General features: G+C 38.5%; 1 protein-coding gene across 1 annotated transcript in view; it reads right to left on the bottom strand.

Moving 5' to 3' along the window:
* Window positions 1–4,819: 4,819 nt before the first annotated feature.
* podn (podocan) overlaps window positions 4,820–14,999 on the bottom strand; it is an 18,695-nt gene continuing 8,515 nt past the window's right edge. Inside the window, exons 5-12 of the mRNA XM_010779558.1 lie at window positions 12,478–12,542; window positions 10,851–10,960; window positions 10,598–10,754; window positions 10,379–10,494; window positions 9,260–9,473; window positions 8,707–9,150; window positions 8,033–8,181; window positions 4,820–5,596 (exon numbers count right to left, since the gene is read on the bottom strand). Of these exons, the coding sequence (XP_010777860.1) occupies window positions 5,458–5,596; window positions 8,033–8,181; window positions 8,707–9,150; window positions 9,260–9,473; window positions 10,379–10,494; window positions 10,598–10,754; window positions 10,851–10,960; window positions 12,478–12,542 (1,394 nt within the window). The 3' untranslated portion in view covers window positions 4,820–5,457. The remainder of the gene's footprint in view (window positions 5,597–8,032; window positions 8,182–8,706; window positions 9,151–9,259; window positions 9,474–10,378; window positions 10,495–10,597; window positions 10,755–10,850; window positions 10,961–12,477; window positions 12,543–14,999) is intronic.

The following is a 14,999-nucleotide window of genomic DNA, read 5'->3' as shown; positions in this document are numbered from 1 at the left end:
TAAGCGTACTGACAGCGTAGCGTCATACTTCTCGAATGAAACGTCAACTATAATATTAGTACATATAGAAGAAGTAAACTTTTAAACATCCATGACTTAAACACTGTATCCAGGATAAAAGCCACATAGCTGCACCTGCAAGGTGAATACAGCTGGTAAAAGAAAAAGTGTTTGAATGCGTACATTAACAGGTTTATGATATCCCTGCCCCGTCTAAGACACCATCTGACTTTAATTACATTTGTCTCGAGTGTTTCGTCAACTTAATGTGTTGCTTAAAATAATACTTCTGCATACAGTATGTGACAGAGTGTTGCACGGCCAGATACGGCTCAGCTGACTCAGATAAGGAAATGTATGATACATTATGATGTGATATGCCGCGGACTGTACTTAATGTTACTATGATCCGGTTACTTATGTTGTGGCAGATATTTAAGTAAGCTTTCTTAACGCTAATGTTATAATAGTCAGATTTCTCTGAAGATGGGAGGTGATATTCTATTAATGTTCAGTCGGTGTTTTTTGCCGGCCGTCTTTCCTGCAACGGCAGTTTTTCTGTATTTCCTCTATCCTGTAATATGACTTGATCGCTTTAAGCTCCGCACACTGAGCTCTGATTGGTCAGCAGGCATTGCTTTCACTGAGTTGAGCTCTTAGCCTGCAAGAGCAGGTTAGCCGCTCAGCATAAGTTACCATGGAGATCTAGCCCGCTAAAAAGAGAACCAGCGGCGTAGGACCGGAAACCCCGAGTTTTCCCTGAAGTTAGCCGGCTAAGCGAAAATCTTGCTTCGTAGTACAGGCCTCTGGACTCAAGAATGAACTGATGACAATTGTGTGTTCAAAGGTAACTGTGACATTACAAAACATTCTGGCTATTCATACGCTGATCATGACAGTGTCCCACACATGCCTAAAAGGGTACAATTATAGCCGGATGACTGATTGGCGGAAGGCTTACAAGTAGTAAGTATTGCCACTGAGTATTTTCTGTTGCCTAAACATAACCAAGTGTTTTTGTTGCTTTATTATTTTTCTCTGAATTATTTTAACGTATACTTTAATCTTTGACAGTAATCCAGAATTTTCCCTTGAAAGTGATTGAGAATGCAGTTGACCTGTATCAGAAAGTAATTTGAAGGAGACAGGGTTGCATAAGACACAAGGCATGAGTGCAACTGTCTGGTGTGAGCTAAATGATCAGATGCCCTGATTGTTTAGTTTTGCCTTAACAAAGCTGGTGATGCTAGGTTGACGGGATGACTGGAAAGAGAGGACTGTGGTCATGTGAGAAAAGTAATACTAGAGCAAAATTGAGATTTATTTAAACAGCCTCAGGAGCACCTGATTTTAATCAACTTTCCAGTCACTTGAACAGCCTAAGACAACCACTGATAATTCAACATAATCCAACGGGGCCGTTTGTTGGTTGACTAGATTTTTGGCTACTATGTATAGTATATCAAACATGACCTGTGCTGTACCTCAATGTGCATACTTCTGTACATACATGTGCTATTTTGAGTGCATACGTGCGCCCCCTTACAAAAGTAAGGCAAATATGCAGTCAAAATACTGTATGTACCCGGATGGTGCACTCATAATGGTCAAAAAGTCTGGAATGGTTTACACTTCTCACACTCATCAACAACAGCCATCTTGGCCACGTAACGGAAGAGGTGCAACCAGCCTCGATTGCAGTTTGACCGGTTAATGAGAATTAATGTTATTATCTCAGGAAGAAATTAAGTTGTGTGACAGTTGCACCATTTTAGAATAAAATAAATATATCTTTAAACATAGGAAATTGAAGTTAAAATGTGCAATGCAAATTTATCTAAACACTGCTTAAGAAATGTTGAACACACGGGCTCATTATGAAGACATCGTAAAGCTCTCGGTTCAAATCCTGTAGGCAGTGCTGCCACTGGCCAAATTTGGATCTAAGCAAATTGTCGCACCCCCCCCCCCCCCCCCCTGCCGATCTATACACGAAACTCCCTGTTGTCAGGTATATCCTGTCAAAGCTATGTTTCCATAAAGCACATTAAGCTACACAAAAGATATTCTTTCTGACTACTAGCTAACACGGTTAGCTTGTCTATATCTTAAGCCAGTGATAGCATATTACCTTGCCCTGGACATGAGGGGTGAGATAAAGCTTATATCTCTGTTTCTCCAAAAAGCTGGACCAAGTTCTCGTTCTTTGCTTCAGATGCCACCTTTATTTATAGTGGTTAAAATGGGCAGTTGGTAACGATTTGCTACTGTGGACTACAACGTTGCTAGCTAGCTAGCAGCAGCGGTCACTTCTGGTGAAAGTGTTCAATTTGACCCAACAATACATGGACAAAATGTATAATCTGCGTAGGTATTCACTGTGTACAACATACAGTTTACTAAGGGAATTGTCCAAATTGAGGCACAGCACTGAATATTCTGTAACAACATTAACTTTTGCGCTTTTCTACTGTGTTGGTTAATATAAATTCTCAATATTCTGCACTAAAGTGATTCAAAGTTTAACTCGAGGGTTAAGCTATATAGCATTTTACTCTAATCACATGCAAGGTTTTATGTATTTTGTCATTTTATCCACAATTTTGTCAGCTATGTGAACAGTAGGCCTAATTGTCAGAGACTTCAGAGTGAAAAAGGTTGCGAACATTTTTCTCATGGGAAGAGAACAGATTGTTAACTGAGATGTGTTTTTCCTCCTGTTATAAATAATGTTTAAGCACTAGCCTCATATTTGGAGTCAAATGAGAAATGAACAGTGACACTGACCTGTGTGAGAGAACCGGCTAAAATATGAATTATATTCTCTGGTGAATGTTAGGAAACGCACAGTCTTCTTCAGCCTTTTTAAAATCATGTATTGCTGTGTTCAATTACTGTATTTGTGGAAATACTATACTGCTGTATGTGAAAGTGACACTGTATTCATAGTAATATAGTAAGTGTAATAGAATGAGTATTTTCAATGTCATGTACAAATATTTACTATCATTTACTATCAAGAAATAGAAATTAACTTAAGTAGCAGCGGAATGGGTTGAAGCTTTAGATGTGTTTTGAATATTTAATTCTCAAGCACATTGTAAAAGAACAATTTCAAATCATGATTATATCCATAGTTGTCTTCATTATAGGTAAATTACATTTAAGATTCAAGGCTGTCATTCTGATACCTCACTGGCTCTTGATCTGTCCCTTTTCCCCAACATGCTGAAACAGTACTCTCAACTCAATTATTTAGTGATAAGAAAGACAAATAACATAAGATAGTTTTGAAAATATAAATAATTTGATTAATTTATCATGGAAACCTGCTAAGCCAACATGTTCTCATTTCCAACTTGTCAACCTTGTTCAAGACCCAATGGTGTAATTTTGTAATGCTCTCCTTTATCGGTATCGATTTATCTAAAACATATGATTAGGTTAAGTATATTGCATCTGTACCGTAAGTTAACATTAGTACTTGGTTAGGTTTAGAGAATGAAACTATATGGGTGGATTCAGTAAGTAAAAATAAGTCAACATTGACTTTTGGCTTTACACGTAACACAAAGTGGTCTCCTGGGTAAAAGACCATTCAACTAACTGCACAACTAACATTCTTATTACGCCACACTTAACTCTCGTCAGAATAATTGCGACCACTAGATGAGAGCTGACATGCAAAACTGTGGTTCAAGAGGTGGATGGAGCATCATAGTTTGATGCCTAGGCCAATGACCACCAGTGGTGGATAGTAACAATGTACTTTTACATGTACAAGTACTGTACTAAAGTACAATTTTGAGTTATTTGTAGTTTTTTTTGAGTATTTTCAGTCTATGCTACTTTGTATACTGACAATACTTTTTAGAAGCCAATACTGCACTTTTTACTCCACTACATTTATCTGGCAGCTTTTTATTACTAGATACTTTTTAGGTTTAGATTATTATTATATATAATCTTAATAGTAACTCAATATAAATGAGATTGTGAAATAGGCTATTACGCATGATGAGTACTTTTGTACTTTTACTGAAGTAAGATTTTGAATGCAGTACTTTTATTCGTAACAAAATACCTTTAAAATGTAGTATTGCTTATTTTACATAAGGTAAAAACATACTCTTCTTCTTCCACCACTGCTGACCACCTGCCGTGTTTGACGAGTTGGGAGTGAGAACACCCAGCTAAGCTTTAGTCTCTGAATTAACAGTCCTTGAGAATTCCTTCCTGGTTGGTTTGACAGCAGCTGTGTTAACTGGTGGTAACATCAAGTGCAATTTAACAACACAAGTCCAAGGGTTCTGTTCGAAATGTCACACTTATTGTCCACTGGCGCAAGCTAACATGCTCTGGGTGGCTACTCTGTCTGTCTTTGGAGAGCGTCCCACCAAATTGTGGTCCAATGGAAATCAACACGTTACATTCTTTTAATAAAAAAGACAATATCATCCAACAAAGAAATACTGAACTCATTAAGCAATATGTGCATCATGTCCTGTACATTTACCGATACAGTTCATGACCTTACGCATTGTGTCTCATGAATCCCTTGGGTGTTGTTTCTCATTGACAAGCAGCAAGCCAGCAATTCCAGTGCTCTGCAAGGTAAAATTAGTGTCTTTTGAATGGAGTCTGGTGGCTTTGGAGAGAGCTGAGATCACGGTATCATTTCCCCATCAGAAAGAGATTTCTGATGGCCTGGTAAAGCAGTGAAAATTGCTGGGTGAGTGCTGACTGTCATCTATACAAATGTGTCATTCAACCACAATTGAAAATCTGAGCTATCCACATAAGCTTCTGAAGTGGGAGGTTTTGCTCTTGTGTCAATTTATTTTATAACGGAATGTACTTTTTCATTGTCTATACGTCCACATTAAGCAATTTGAAAACTCACATCATGCTTGTAATGGGAATTTGTCATTTTTTACATTTTAAAGATAACATTTTTTAATATTTTTGAAAAATAACCACTTTAGATTAAATCATAATGAAATTGAATTGCAGCAATATCATTTGTACTGAGTGTCAAAGGATTTTTGATTACTAAGGGCTTTCTTGGTTTGAAAATGAAACTGCTAATCTTTTACCCTTGGTGTAAAAACACTAATTACTACTTTATTGTGGTGTTGATTCTGAAACATTCACATGGGAATATTGACATTTACCTACTGTATGTAATGTATTTGTTTTTAATGCACAAAAACACAATCAGACAATATATGTTGCGTGTCAACAGTCCAAAACAAATATTTAAAGTTCAGATATAAAGATATGCTATAATAATCAGCCTAAAAAAAGGAAACTAAAATAACTTTATCCGGTATCCTGCACCAGAGATATGTAACTTCCAAACAATAATAGCACTGGAATTACATTCAAGGGTTAATTCCTATTTATAATCAGTTTCTGTCCTTGACACTAAGCGGTCCAATGTCAGCTAACCGTGTCTTATGCTTCCAGTTCCTCCTCTATCTCCTCTCTTTTAAAGGGGAGGTCGGTGTTTCCTGTGCCAATGTCCAGCACTTGCAAGTTGGACAGGTGTGCGAAACCGCTTTCGTCCACAGAATCCACAGCCAGGCGGTTAAACCTTAAAGGAGGAAAAGGGAAATGTTTGTGATGCTTTATTACTCAATTGACAGTTGACTTTTGGTGACATTTCAGAGGCTAAAAGCTCAAATCCTGTCGTGCAGAATGGTAAGCAGACAGCAGGTGACATATACAAATCACATCTGTCAGCTTTGATCCACTCAGGGATCAGTGTAGTGGTACATATCTATCGAAAATATATGCCACAATGAATTTCCCACACAATAATGTTTTAATTCAATCAAATAATATACATTTAGTAGGTTTTTTACTCACTGAACATCAAAGCACTTATGAAACACTGGAATTACCTGATCTAAATGCTTGCATATGTTGCCCATGATCTATAGCCAATGGGTAATACACATGCAGTTAGTAATGAATAAACACACGTAAATCCTCCTTTCACTTCCACTTACTCACGGAAAGCATTCCAGCCACACTAAATTGGCTCAGGCCAAAGGCTGCCAGCTGTGGGGGGAGTTTGGTGGGAAAAAGAAGAAAAGAATAACACAAAGAGCACAGCAGCCTGGAAGGGGTCAAGTCCCGTAAACACAGCCATAAAGCAACTAGGTCGAGGTCAGGCTGACAACCAAACAGAACAAAAGCTTTAAAGCGCACATCTGAAACCTCTTCACTGTGCTGTCTGACCGCTGCTTTCAGCTGCAGTGCCTGTGGGTGTAAGCCTGCACTATGTGGAATAAACCAAAGTGGAACATTTGCTGAATGCACACAAGAGATGGAGGGATTAGATACCACAACGCAGTACTCTGTAAAATGAAGCTCATTCAGACTGTCCAACACAGAAAATGTATTTGATTAGTAATAAAGAAGGCAACAGGGATTGTAACATAGAAAATTATATTTTGAACTGTGGTGTTAGGAGTTAAAAGTAGGGTTTAGTAGAGCTTTCACTATTGATAATTATGAAGCTATCAACAGCTTAGGAAGCCTGGTCTCCTTTCAATTACCTTTCCCTTATGATGAAACTGCATAAAGTGTTGCAGTGATGACATATTTGTGTAGTCTGACTCGGAAGTTAGCAGCGCAAGGGCTCCCTCAACAAAAATAAATGGGATTTACCCATTGGATTTTTGGTATATTGCATAACAAATATGTTTGGCAAACACATACTGTATTTATGATACTTTCCAGGATAATTTCCACATATAAACACAACTTTGTGATTTTTAGGCGTAAATGCAGTTGTCAGAAGTAAAAAGGTAATGTTAGGCAATAAACAAACATCACGGTTGAATGACTGCACACAGCCAAAGCTAAGCTAAAGACAGTGTGGTGTTGACGTGATGATGTTAAGTATCTCATTTAGCCACTTTTTAGCAACTGCCGTTTTTGAGACACGTTAACGCTTCATACATTCTCAAGTAGGGTATTTACTGATGCACTTTATATAGTGGAACCAAAAGTGAACATCTCTTCGCCTTGTTTTAACCACAGACCTTATTTCAGGCTTCTAACCACAAACATGTCCAAAAGGGAACCAGAATTGGTAATATGTGAAGTCATTTCTGGGTTTTAGCACTCTACACCACTCCATAGTCATTTATGTTTTGAAAGAAATCTTTTATTTGTTTTGGAAAATAAACAGATTGAAATTCTAATGAAAGGCCGTGGAGGTCTACAAAAGAAAAAGGAAATGTTTGAACAACAAATATTCAGTCATATAAAATAACCGAGAAAATGTTTTGTGTCAGATTGTGTATGGATCAAACTGAGAAAAGAAATTTGTTGAAAAACAATGTTCCGGAAAGAACATTTAGTATCGTTTGAACAGAGCCAGGACAGCTGTTCCCGGTCTTTGTGCAAAGCTAACCAGCTTGCTTAAGCTACATTTCTTGTGTTTCCCAACAAGGCAATCTATTCCTTCAAATGACGCAATACTATTACACTACTTTCATAATATTGAACAAAATCCATTCAGAGACTTTGAGCTTTCTGCACTGTGAAAGTCGTCTTTCCATCCACACTTTCTCAATACCTTCTCATTGTCCATAAACTCTGTTTGTAAGAATGTGTTTTGAAATGGAGGAAAGAACACTGGCGTACCCAGCAGCTGCTGTCCCTTGGAGACCTGCAGAGCAGTATAACAAAAGCAACAATTTCCACACAGCCATATTTCAGTCGTACTTGTACAATCATTCCCTGAGTGGAGATCAATCTAAAAGGAAAAGAAAGTTATGAAAGGGACAACCTACCAGATTTCCACAAAGCCCTTACAGCAGCAAATAATGTCCTGTTCCCTCACTTGTGTTTCATGCAGCTAATGTGAAGTAACACAGCTTATGCAGACAATCATGAAGAAAAATACAGAGTTAACCATTGCGTAACACCCGTTGAGAAAAAAAGGACTGACAACTACCCAACACTGAGTTCTAGAGGTACTCATCGTATAAGAAATGGTTTGTGGGTCTCTTACCGGAGAAAGATGCCTTTGATGTTTGGAGTGCCTTCAAATGCTGAAGCAGGAACACTTGAGATACGGTTACTCTGCAGGTAAAGGTACTCCAGGGACTCGGGCAGGTCGGACGGGATGTGTGACAGCTGGTTGCCAGACAGGTCTAGGGTCTAAAAATTACAAGATGCACAGTGAATACTAAACATAATGCTTTATGTTCCCTGATCTGTGTACAGATCAAGTCATTGGTCTCAGATCGGATTTGGGTATTAGTATATAACACTCATTTCATTGCTGTTCTCTGCTTCCACTTTTTACAGTTACATCCTGTTATTCACTGAAAAAACTGAAACATTCACTTTAATTAAATGTATAATGTCAGCCGATTTCGCATAACTTTATTAGGTTAGTTAAAAGCAAATACATTAAGTTGAACCAAAACCTTTTTTATTTTAACTTAATATTATGCCTTCAACTAATCTAAAACAGTAATGTCAAATCTGTTGAAATACTACATTTGATAAAAGTCAACGTTTCAGTTTTTTCAGTGTACTAAAGCTTCACAAGAATCTCAAAAGTCCAGGTTGGGGATTGTTAAGTTCCTGTAGTGGACAAGCACAACAAATGTCTTGCTCTTATATCCGACATGTTTCTTTCTCCTATATCCGACATGTTTCTTTCTCCTATCCATTTACCGTGAGCGCAGTCAGCTCCATCCAGGCTCCCTGGTAGGCTGAATTCAGTTTCAGCTGGTTGTCACTCAGGATGAGCTTCCGTAGCTTCTCCATGCCCGTCAGTGTACCATCTGGTATGGAGTTAAGCTGGTTGTTCTTGATTTCGAGCACCTGCAGGCTGCGAGGAAGACCCAGGGGGAACGATGACAGGCTGTTTCCCGACAGATCCAGGGTTTCCAGAAGACGCAGCTTCCTGAAGGCCTCGCGGTGAAGCTTGGGACTCGTCAGCTTGTTGTAGCTGAGGTTGAGTTCTGTCAGGGTGTACAGCATGGCCAGGTCGTTACGGCTAATGTCAGTAATGAGGTTGTGAAGCAGCATGAGGGTCTTGGCCCTCTTAGGCAAGCCCCTGGGAACCCTCTCCAGCAAGTTGTTGTACAAGTGAAGAGTGTGTAGCTTCTTCAAACCCTAGGCAAAATGCAAATTTGTTTCACAAAGCATTTGAGCATTTTAACCTCCAGGCTGTTCTGCCAAATTAAATTATAATGTGATATATCTTTATAAAATAGATATGTACCCGGAAGGCAGACGGGTGGATGGAACGTGAGCGCAGCTTGTTATTGTGAAGGAGCAGGTACTCAAGGTTTCGGACAGGAGCAAGAGCGTCTCCAGGGATGCTACGAATGGAGTTCTTCTCTAGATGAAGCAGTACTAGATTGCGCGGCAGCCCCGTGGGGACCACACTTAAGTTGTTATTTGACAAGTCCAAACACTCCAAGCTGCTCAATTCACTGCCAGAAAAGAAGAGATAGTAATCAATTACTTGTGCTTTCTGTCTGCAAAACAATTATTTATGCACATGAAAAACATATATATATATATGCTGTCCTTCTTTTCCACTATACAATAGCAACAACGGTGGTGGAAGAAGTAATCAGATGTGTTACTTAAATAAAATTAGAAATACTACATTTTAAAAGTACTTTGTTACAAGTAAAAAGCCTGAATTGAAAATACAAAAGTATCGCCATCAAATTATATATATAAATAAATAAGTATATATATATATATATATAAGAAACAAAAGCAATAGAACTCATTTGAGAACCATACATTGAGATAATGGGTTACTATTATGATTATTCATGTATTCTTATCACAACTGGTAAATGTAAAGCTAATTTGAATAACATTTGTATCGTGCTGCTGGATGTCTTAACCTATACATGTATGTCAAGGTTTATTTAATAATGGATTTAGATTTTGCATAAGCTAATCATCTAAATCTAAAAAGTACTTATCAACAACATCGGTCAAATACCGTAAATGTTGTGGAGTAAAATGTACAATATTGGCTTTTAATATGTTGTGGAGTAGCAGTAGACTCACATTTATTTATTTTTTCAACAAATGTCATATAACTGGATTATTTTAGTTGAAAGCAATACTATTAAGTTGGACCTAATGCTTTCAACTAACCTAATACAGTGTGAAATCTGTTGACATAATACATTTATTTAAAGTCAACGTTTCGGTTTTTGAGGGTATAAAGTAGCATAAACTGAGAATACTCAGGTATATAACAAGTACCTCAAAATTGTAACTATAAGTACAGTACTTGAGTACATGTACTTTGTTACTATCCATCACTGAGCATAAAGATGTTAAAACATTTTAACTCCTAGGGTTTGTCCACCTGAAAGTCTCGTTGTCCATGCCCTCATTGTTGAGGAGGTTGCTCTGGAGATACAGCTCTCTGAGGTTTGACAAGGTGTCAAAAGCCCCTGCAGGAATTTCTTCCAACTTATTACTCTGCAACGACAAGAACAATCCTTATGCTATAATTTACTGTAGTCATTAAGGTGATGTATTTCATCCACCTTACGCCTAAATGCCCACTGAACAGGTGCTGCACCTTCAGATGAAGACGGAAGAGGCTGGAGGGCAGGTTCCTCGGGACGACCCGCAGGAGGTTGCTGGACATGATGAGGATCTCCAGGTTGTCAGAACCATTGAACGCATGTTCAGGAAACCCTGCGTCCGTCAGCTTGTTGTTATGGAGATACACAGACCTGGGATCCATGATCAAGGGACATTGTCATGCGTACAGTAAATGGACATGATTCCAGTAACTAGGAGTAAATTGACTCAAACACACACATACGTACCTCAGTTTGGGTTTTTGGCCAAATGTATACAGGTAGATCTTAGTAAGCTGATTAGCAGCAAAATCAGCACTAACCAAAGAGGGTGGTAGGACTATTGGTGCTGAGGTGAGCTGTAATCACAATAAAATAAGCAGGACAATACATATTTACTGAGATACGGTCATGAATACCGGTCGGATTGTCCCAATTCATGGTCCCAGGATCCTAATGTCTTTTGGGATCCCCTTTTATATAGTGCCACTAGCGGTTCAGTGTTTGTAGAGTCAGTTAGAGTCCCCTGAGCATGTACAGTATAATGATGACTCTACTGATCCCCTTGTCAAACTTTGAATCTGTAAAATTGTTTGACCAATTTCTGCCAATTTATCCCCAGCTGACTTTGTGTTTACTGCTCATAGGAATATGTTAGCGTGATATAACAGAAGACCAAATGGTTACCATGGTGAAGATAACACCTTATAAACATGTGCATGTTAACACTCCCATTATGATGATTTAAGCATGCTAACAATATTTGTACAATATTAGCATTTATATGTAAGAAGAAGAAGAAGATGGACCCTAACCCTAACCCTTTATTAATCCCCCAAGGGGGAAATTCAGTTTCCACTCTGTGGTACACACACATGCGTTTTTATACAGGTAATACAGTACACACTTTTTACAACATGCACATACTGTACATATACAAATAAACACAGTTATATGCACACATGCACATGCAGTTGAGAGATCAGAGCGGAGGCAGCCAGTCTAGCCGGGGTTAGGTGCCTTGCTCAAGGGCACTTCGGCAGTGGCCCAGGAGGTGAACTGGCTACCAGTCAACACTCCGTATTTTTTTGTCCGATCGGGACGTGAAGCGGCAGCCCTTCGGTCCAAAGTCCAATCCCCTACAAACTGAACCACTGTAGTGTACAGGTAAATAGAGCTGATAGTTTTCTATGACCTTAACCATCTCAAATAAACACTCAGATGTATTTTTACTTTAGAGATTATAGTGGTTTTGAAAGACAACACATCTATATTGTTGTTTGTGTAGAAGAATTTGATTATTTCCTACGAGTATTTGCTTTGATGCCGTCTGTCTTCTCTAAAGAAGTGGACTACTGTACAATAAGCTGTGCACCCCTTATTAAAAGCAAGGTTTTCTTCACTTCTTTCTCCACAGAACAAGTGCACCATTGTAAAAAATAGCAAATCCGAGAAGCACTGGTGAGATTAAATGTTCATTTAGAGCTCTCTCCTTTATAACATGGTTCATGGATTAAAGCAGCATGGGTGTCTTTGAGGCTTAGTGAACATTTTAAAATCCCCTATTCTTCCTGTTTGCCTATTCATCTCTGTGAAGGCAAAAAAACAATCTGTCCATCCTTTCTCTGTCTCTCGCTGTGGCCAAAAGGGTCAGTAACATTTTAGCTCTCACCAGCTGGCACAGCCATACTGGAAGTGATTATCAGCATAAGCTCGCACACAGTGAATGAGAGGAGACTGCCACCTCTCTCTGCCAGCTGGCACTATGTCAGTGTATCGGAATAAAATGTAATCAAATGATTGTGTTGCCTTTGCATCATTTAAGCACATTTTAAGTTTCAGTATTGAGAATAAACACGAGTTTACTGGGACTCACCTTGTTATTTGCCAGGTATAAATAAGCCAGCTCTTCAAGCATCTCAAAACCTTCATCTTCAAGGCCTATCAAAAGAAAAACATCATGAACTATTAATCAGCTTTGAGTAAGTCTCAACTGTCTCTTTTGTTCAAAAGTTAATTGGCTTATTTTAACAACGTGATCACATGATTCCTTCCGATATTATTGAAGGTCTGCTGTAAGCTAACTAGCTGACCTAGCTAACCTAGCTAACAGTAATTTTAAATACTTATGAAACAGACTAACTCTACTAACAGTGAGAGCTGGACAACTTTATCATCCCTGAACTTCAACAATCTGTGTGCATCCATTTTTAGTTTCCCCTGATTCCTGTTGTGTTTTGAGCTTCTTGCAGCATTTTTATTTGCAGTGTTTGTATGTGATGTAACTCTGCAATATGTGTCTGACTTGTAATATGCTCATTTGCGCAAGAGTGGAAATGACCAATAATTTTGCCAATTTCACTCGTGTTCTATTTAGTACATTGATTTATTGGCAATTACTGGACTTAATTTTATTCATAGCACAGTGACGCTAATGTGATGCTTCTGAATGTTTTTTCAGTTCAGCTTGTCCTTCTAAAGCATCTAAAGCAAAATCTTTATTTGTGTAGCTTTCACATTGATGAGAATCTAATACATCAGTGCATACCTTAAGTCAGTCCCACTGATAATTAGTGTATGCTCAGTTCAGCTTGACAAATCTGAAGTAAAACTTTATGAAACTAAAACTATAGACAATCCTTGTTCTGACCCTGAGAATGAGTAGTAACTGGGGATGACTTAAAAATAAGGTATTTTAATGATTGGTTTCTACCTCTAAAATGTAGAGAAAACCAAAGCATTGACCAGAACATTGTTAGGGCAACTACATCGTAGGTTCAGGAGTCTACAGATAAAGAGATAGATAGAGATTTGAAAAAGAGACTGAAGGAAGAAGAGGTTCTAACTTTCGACTGGACCAATGCAATTGATGCTAAATGATTCCAGGCACTCAAGACTTGATTGGAGATTTTAACTGGGACTGGTTAACTGCAGTGTCAGAGGATTTTAAAAACCTTTGTATCTCTTTGAATGTTATTCAGATTGTTGACAGTCCTACTCGTCCTAACACTAAGTCCCCGAATAAATCCTCCCTAATTGATCTCATTTTAACTAATGTTCCCTATAAATACTCATCTGTGGGAGTATTTGCAAATGATTTGAGTGATCACTGTGTTGTAGCCACAATTAGCAGGGACACTAAGGTCCAAAAGGTTAAACCTCGCATTATCATTAAGAGAGACAAAAAACATTTTGTGGAGCAAGGTTTTGTTCATGATCTGTTTGGGTTTGATTGGGGAAAAATCGATCTGTGTGCTGATGTAGAAACTGCATGGTCTTATTTTTATCTTGGTTTTATGGAGATCATTGATAGACATGCACCCCTGCGTAAATTTAGAGTAAAGGGACGAGACAATCCTTGGTTTTCTGCTGAACTGTCCAGTCTCCTTCATGAGAGAAACAAGGCCTGGGCAAAGGCTAGGAAATCAGGCTCAGAGGTAGAATGGCTGCGTTTTAGGCAGCTAAGAAATAGCTTCACTTCACATGTCAAAAGTGCTAAATCAAAGTACTATCTGTCAGTTACCAAAGAAAACCTAAATAATCCTAAGGACATTTTGGAAAGCCATAAAATCGATATCCACCGGTGGGATCCGTAATGAGCTACCTCCGTGCCTCACCACAGCATCTGGCTCTATATCGGACTGGGCCACCATGTTAAATTGCTTTAATGAGCATTTTGTGTCCTGTGTGTGGCTCTCTGTTTGATTCTGTTTCTAACTCTGCTTCTGTGAACACCCCAATCTGTGACTCTGAACAATGTGGTCTGGAAAACCTAGTGAGTGAACAAGTAAAGGAGTTTTTATGTAAAAATGACATCCTGTCTAAACATCAGTCAGGCTTCAGAAAGCAACACAGCATCATCACTGCCACAGTGAAAGTGGTGAGTGACATTACGAGTATTTTAGATAATAAGCAGAGTTGTGTAGCTCTGTTTATTGACCTGTCCAAAGCGTTTGACACCGTCGATCATCACATCTTAAAGCAGAGGCTACTCAGTATTGGCATATCCAGCCATGCAGTGGGGTGGTTTGTGAACTACCTCTCTGAAAGGTCCCAATGTGTTCATTTTGATGGGCTGTCTTCTGAGTGGTTAAACATTGCTAATGGTGTTCCTCAAGGTTCTGTTTTAGGTCCACTTTTATTCTCCATATATATCAACAGCTTAGGTGATAATGTGGATGAAGCTACTTTACATTTGTATGCAGATGATACCGTGATGTATTGTGCAGGTACCTCCATTAAGGAGGCGGTTGTTAAATTACAGGCTGTTTTTAACACTGTTCAGACTCAGCTCTCTGAAATAAAGCTTCTTTTAAATGTGGATAAAACCAAGGTAATGCTCTTTTCTAAAGCTAAAAAGACACCAGAGCCTGTTTTAGATATTGTAACTACGCAAGG

The sequence above is a fragment of the Notothenia coriiceps genome, unplaced genomic scaffold, assembly GCF_000735185.1.
Source record: "Notothenia coriiceps isolate Sejong01 unplaced genomic scaffold, NC01 NC01_scaffold00020382, whole genome shotgun sequence".
Classification (NCBI taxonomy): Eukaryota; Metazoa; Chordata; class Actinopteri; order Perciformes; family Nototheniidae; genus Notothenia; species Notothenia coriiceps.
This window is presented reverse-complemented; position numbering and strand designations above follow the sequence as displayed.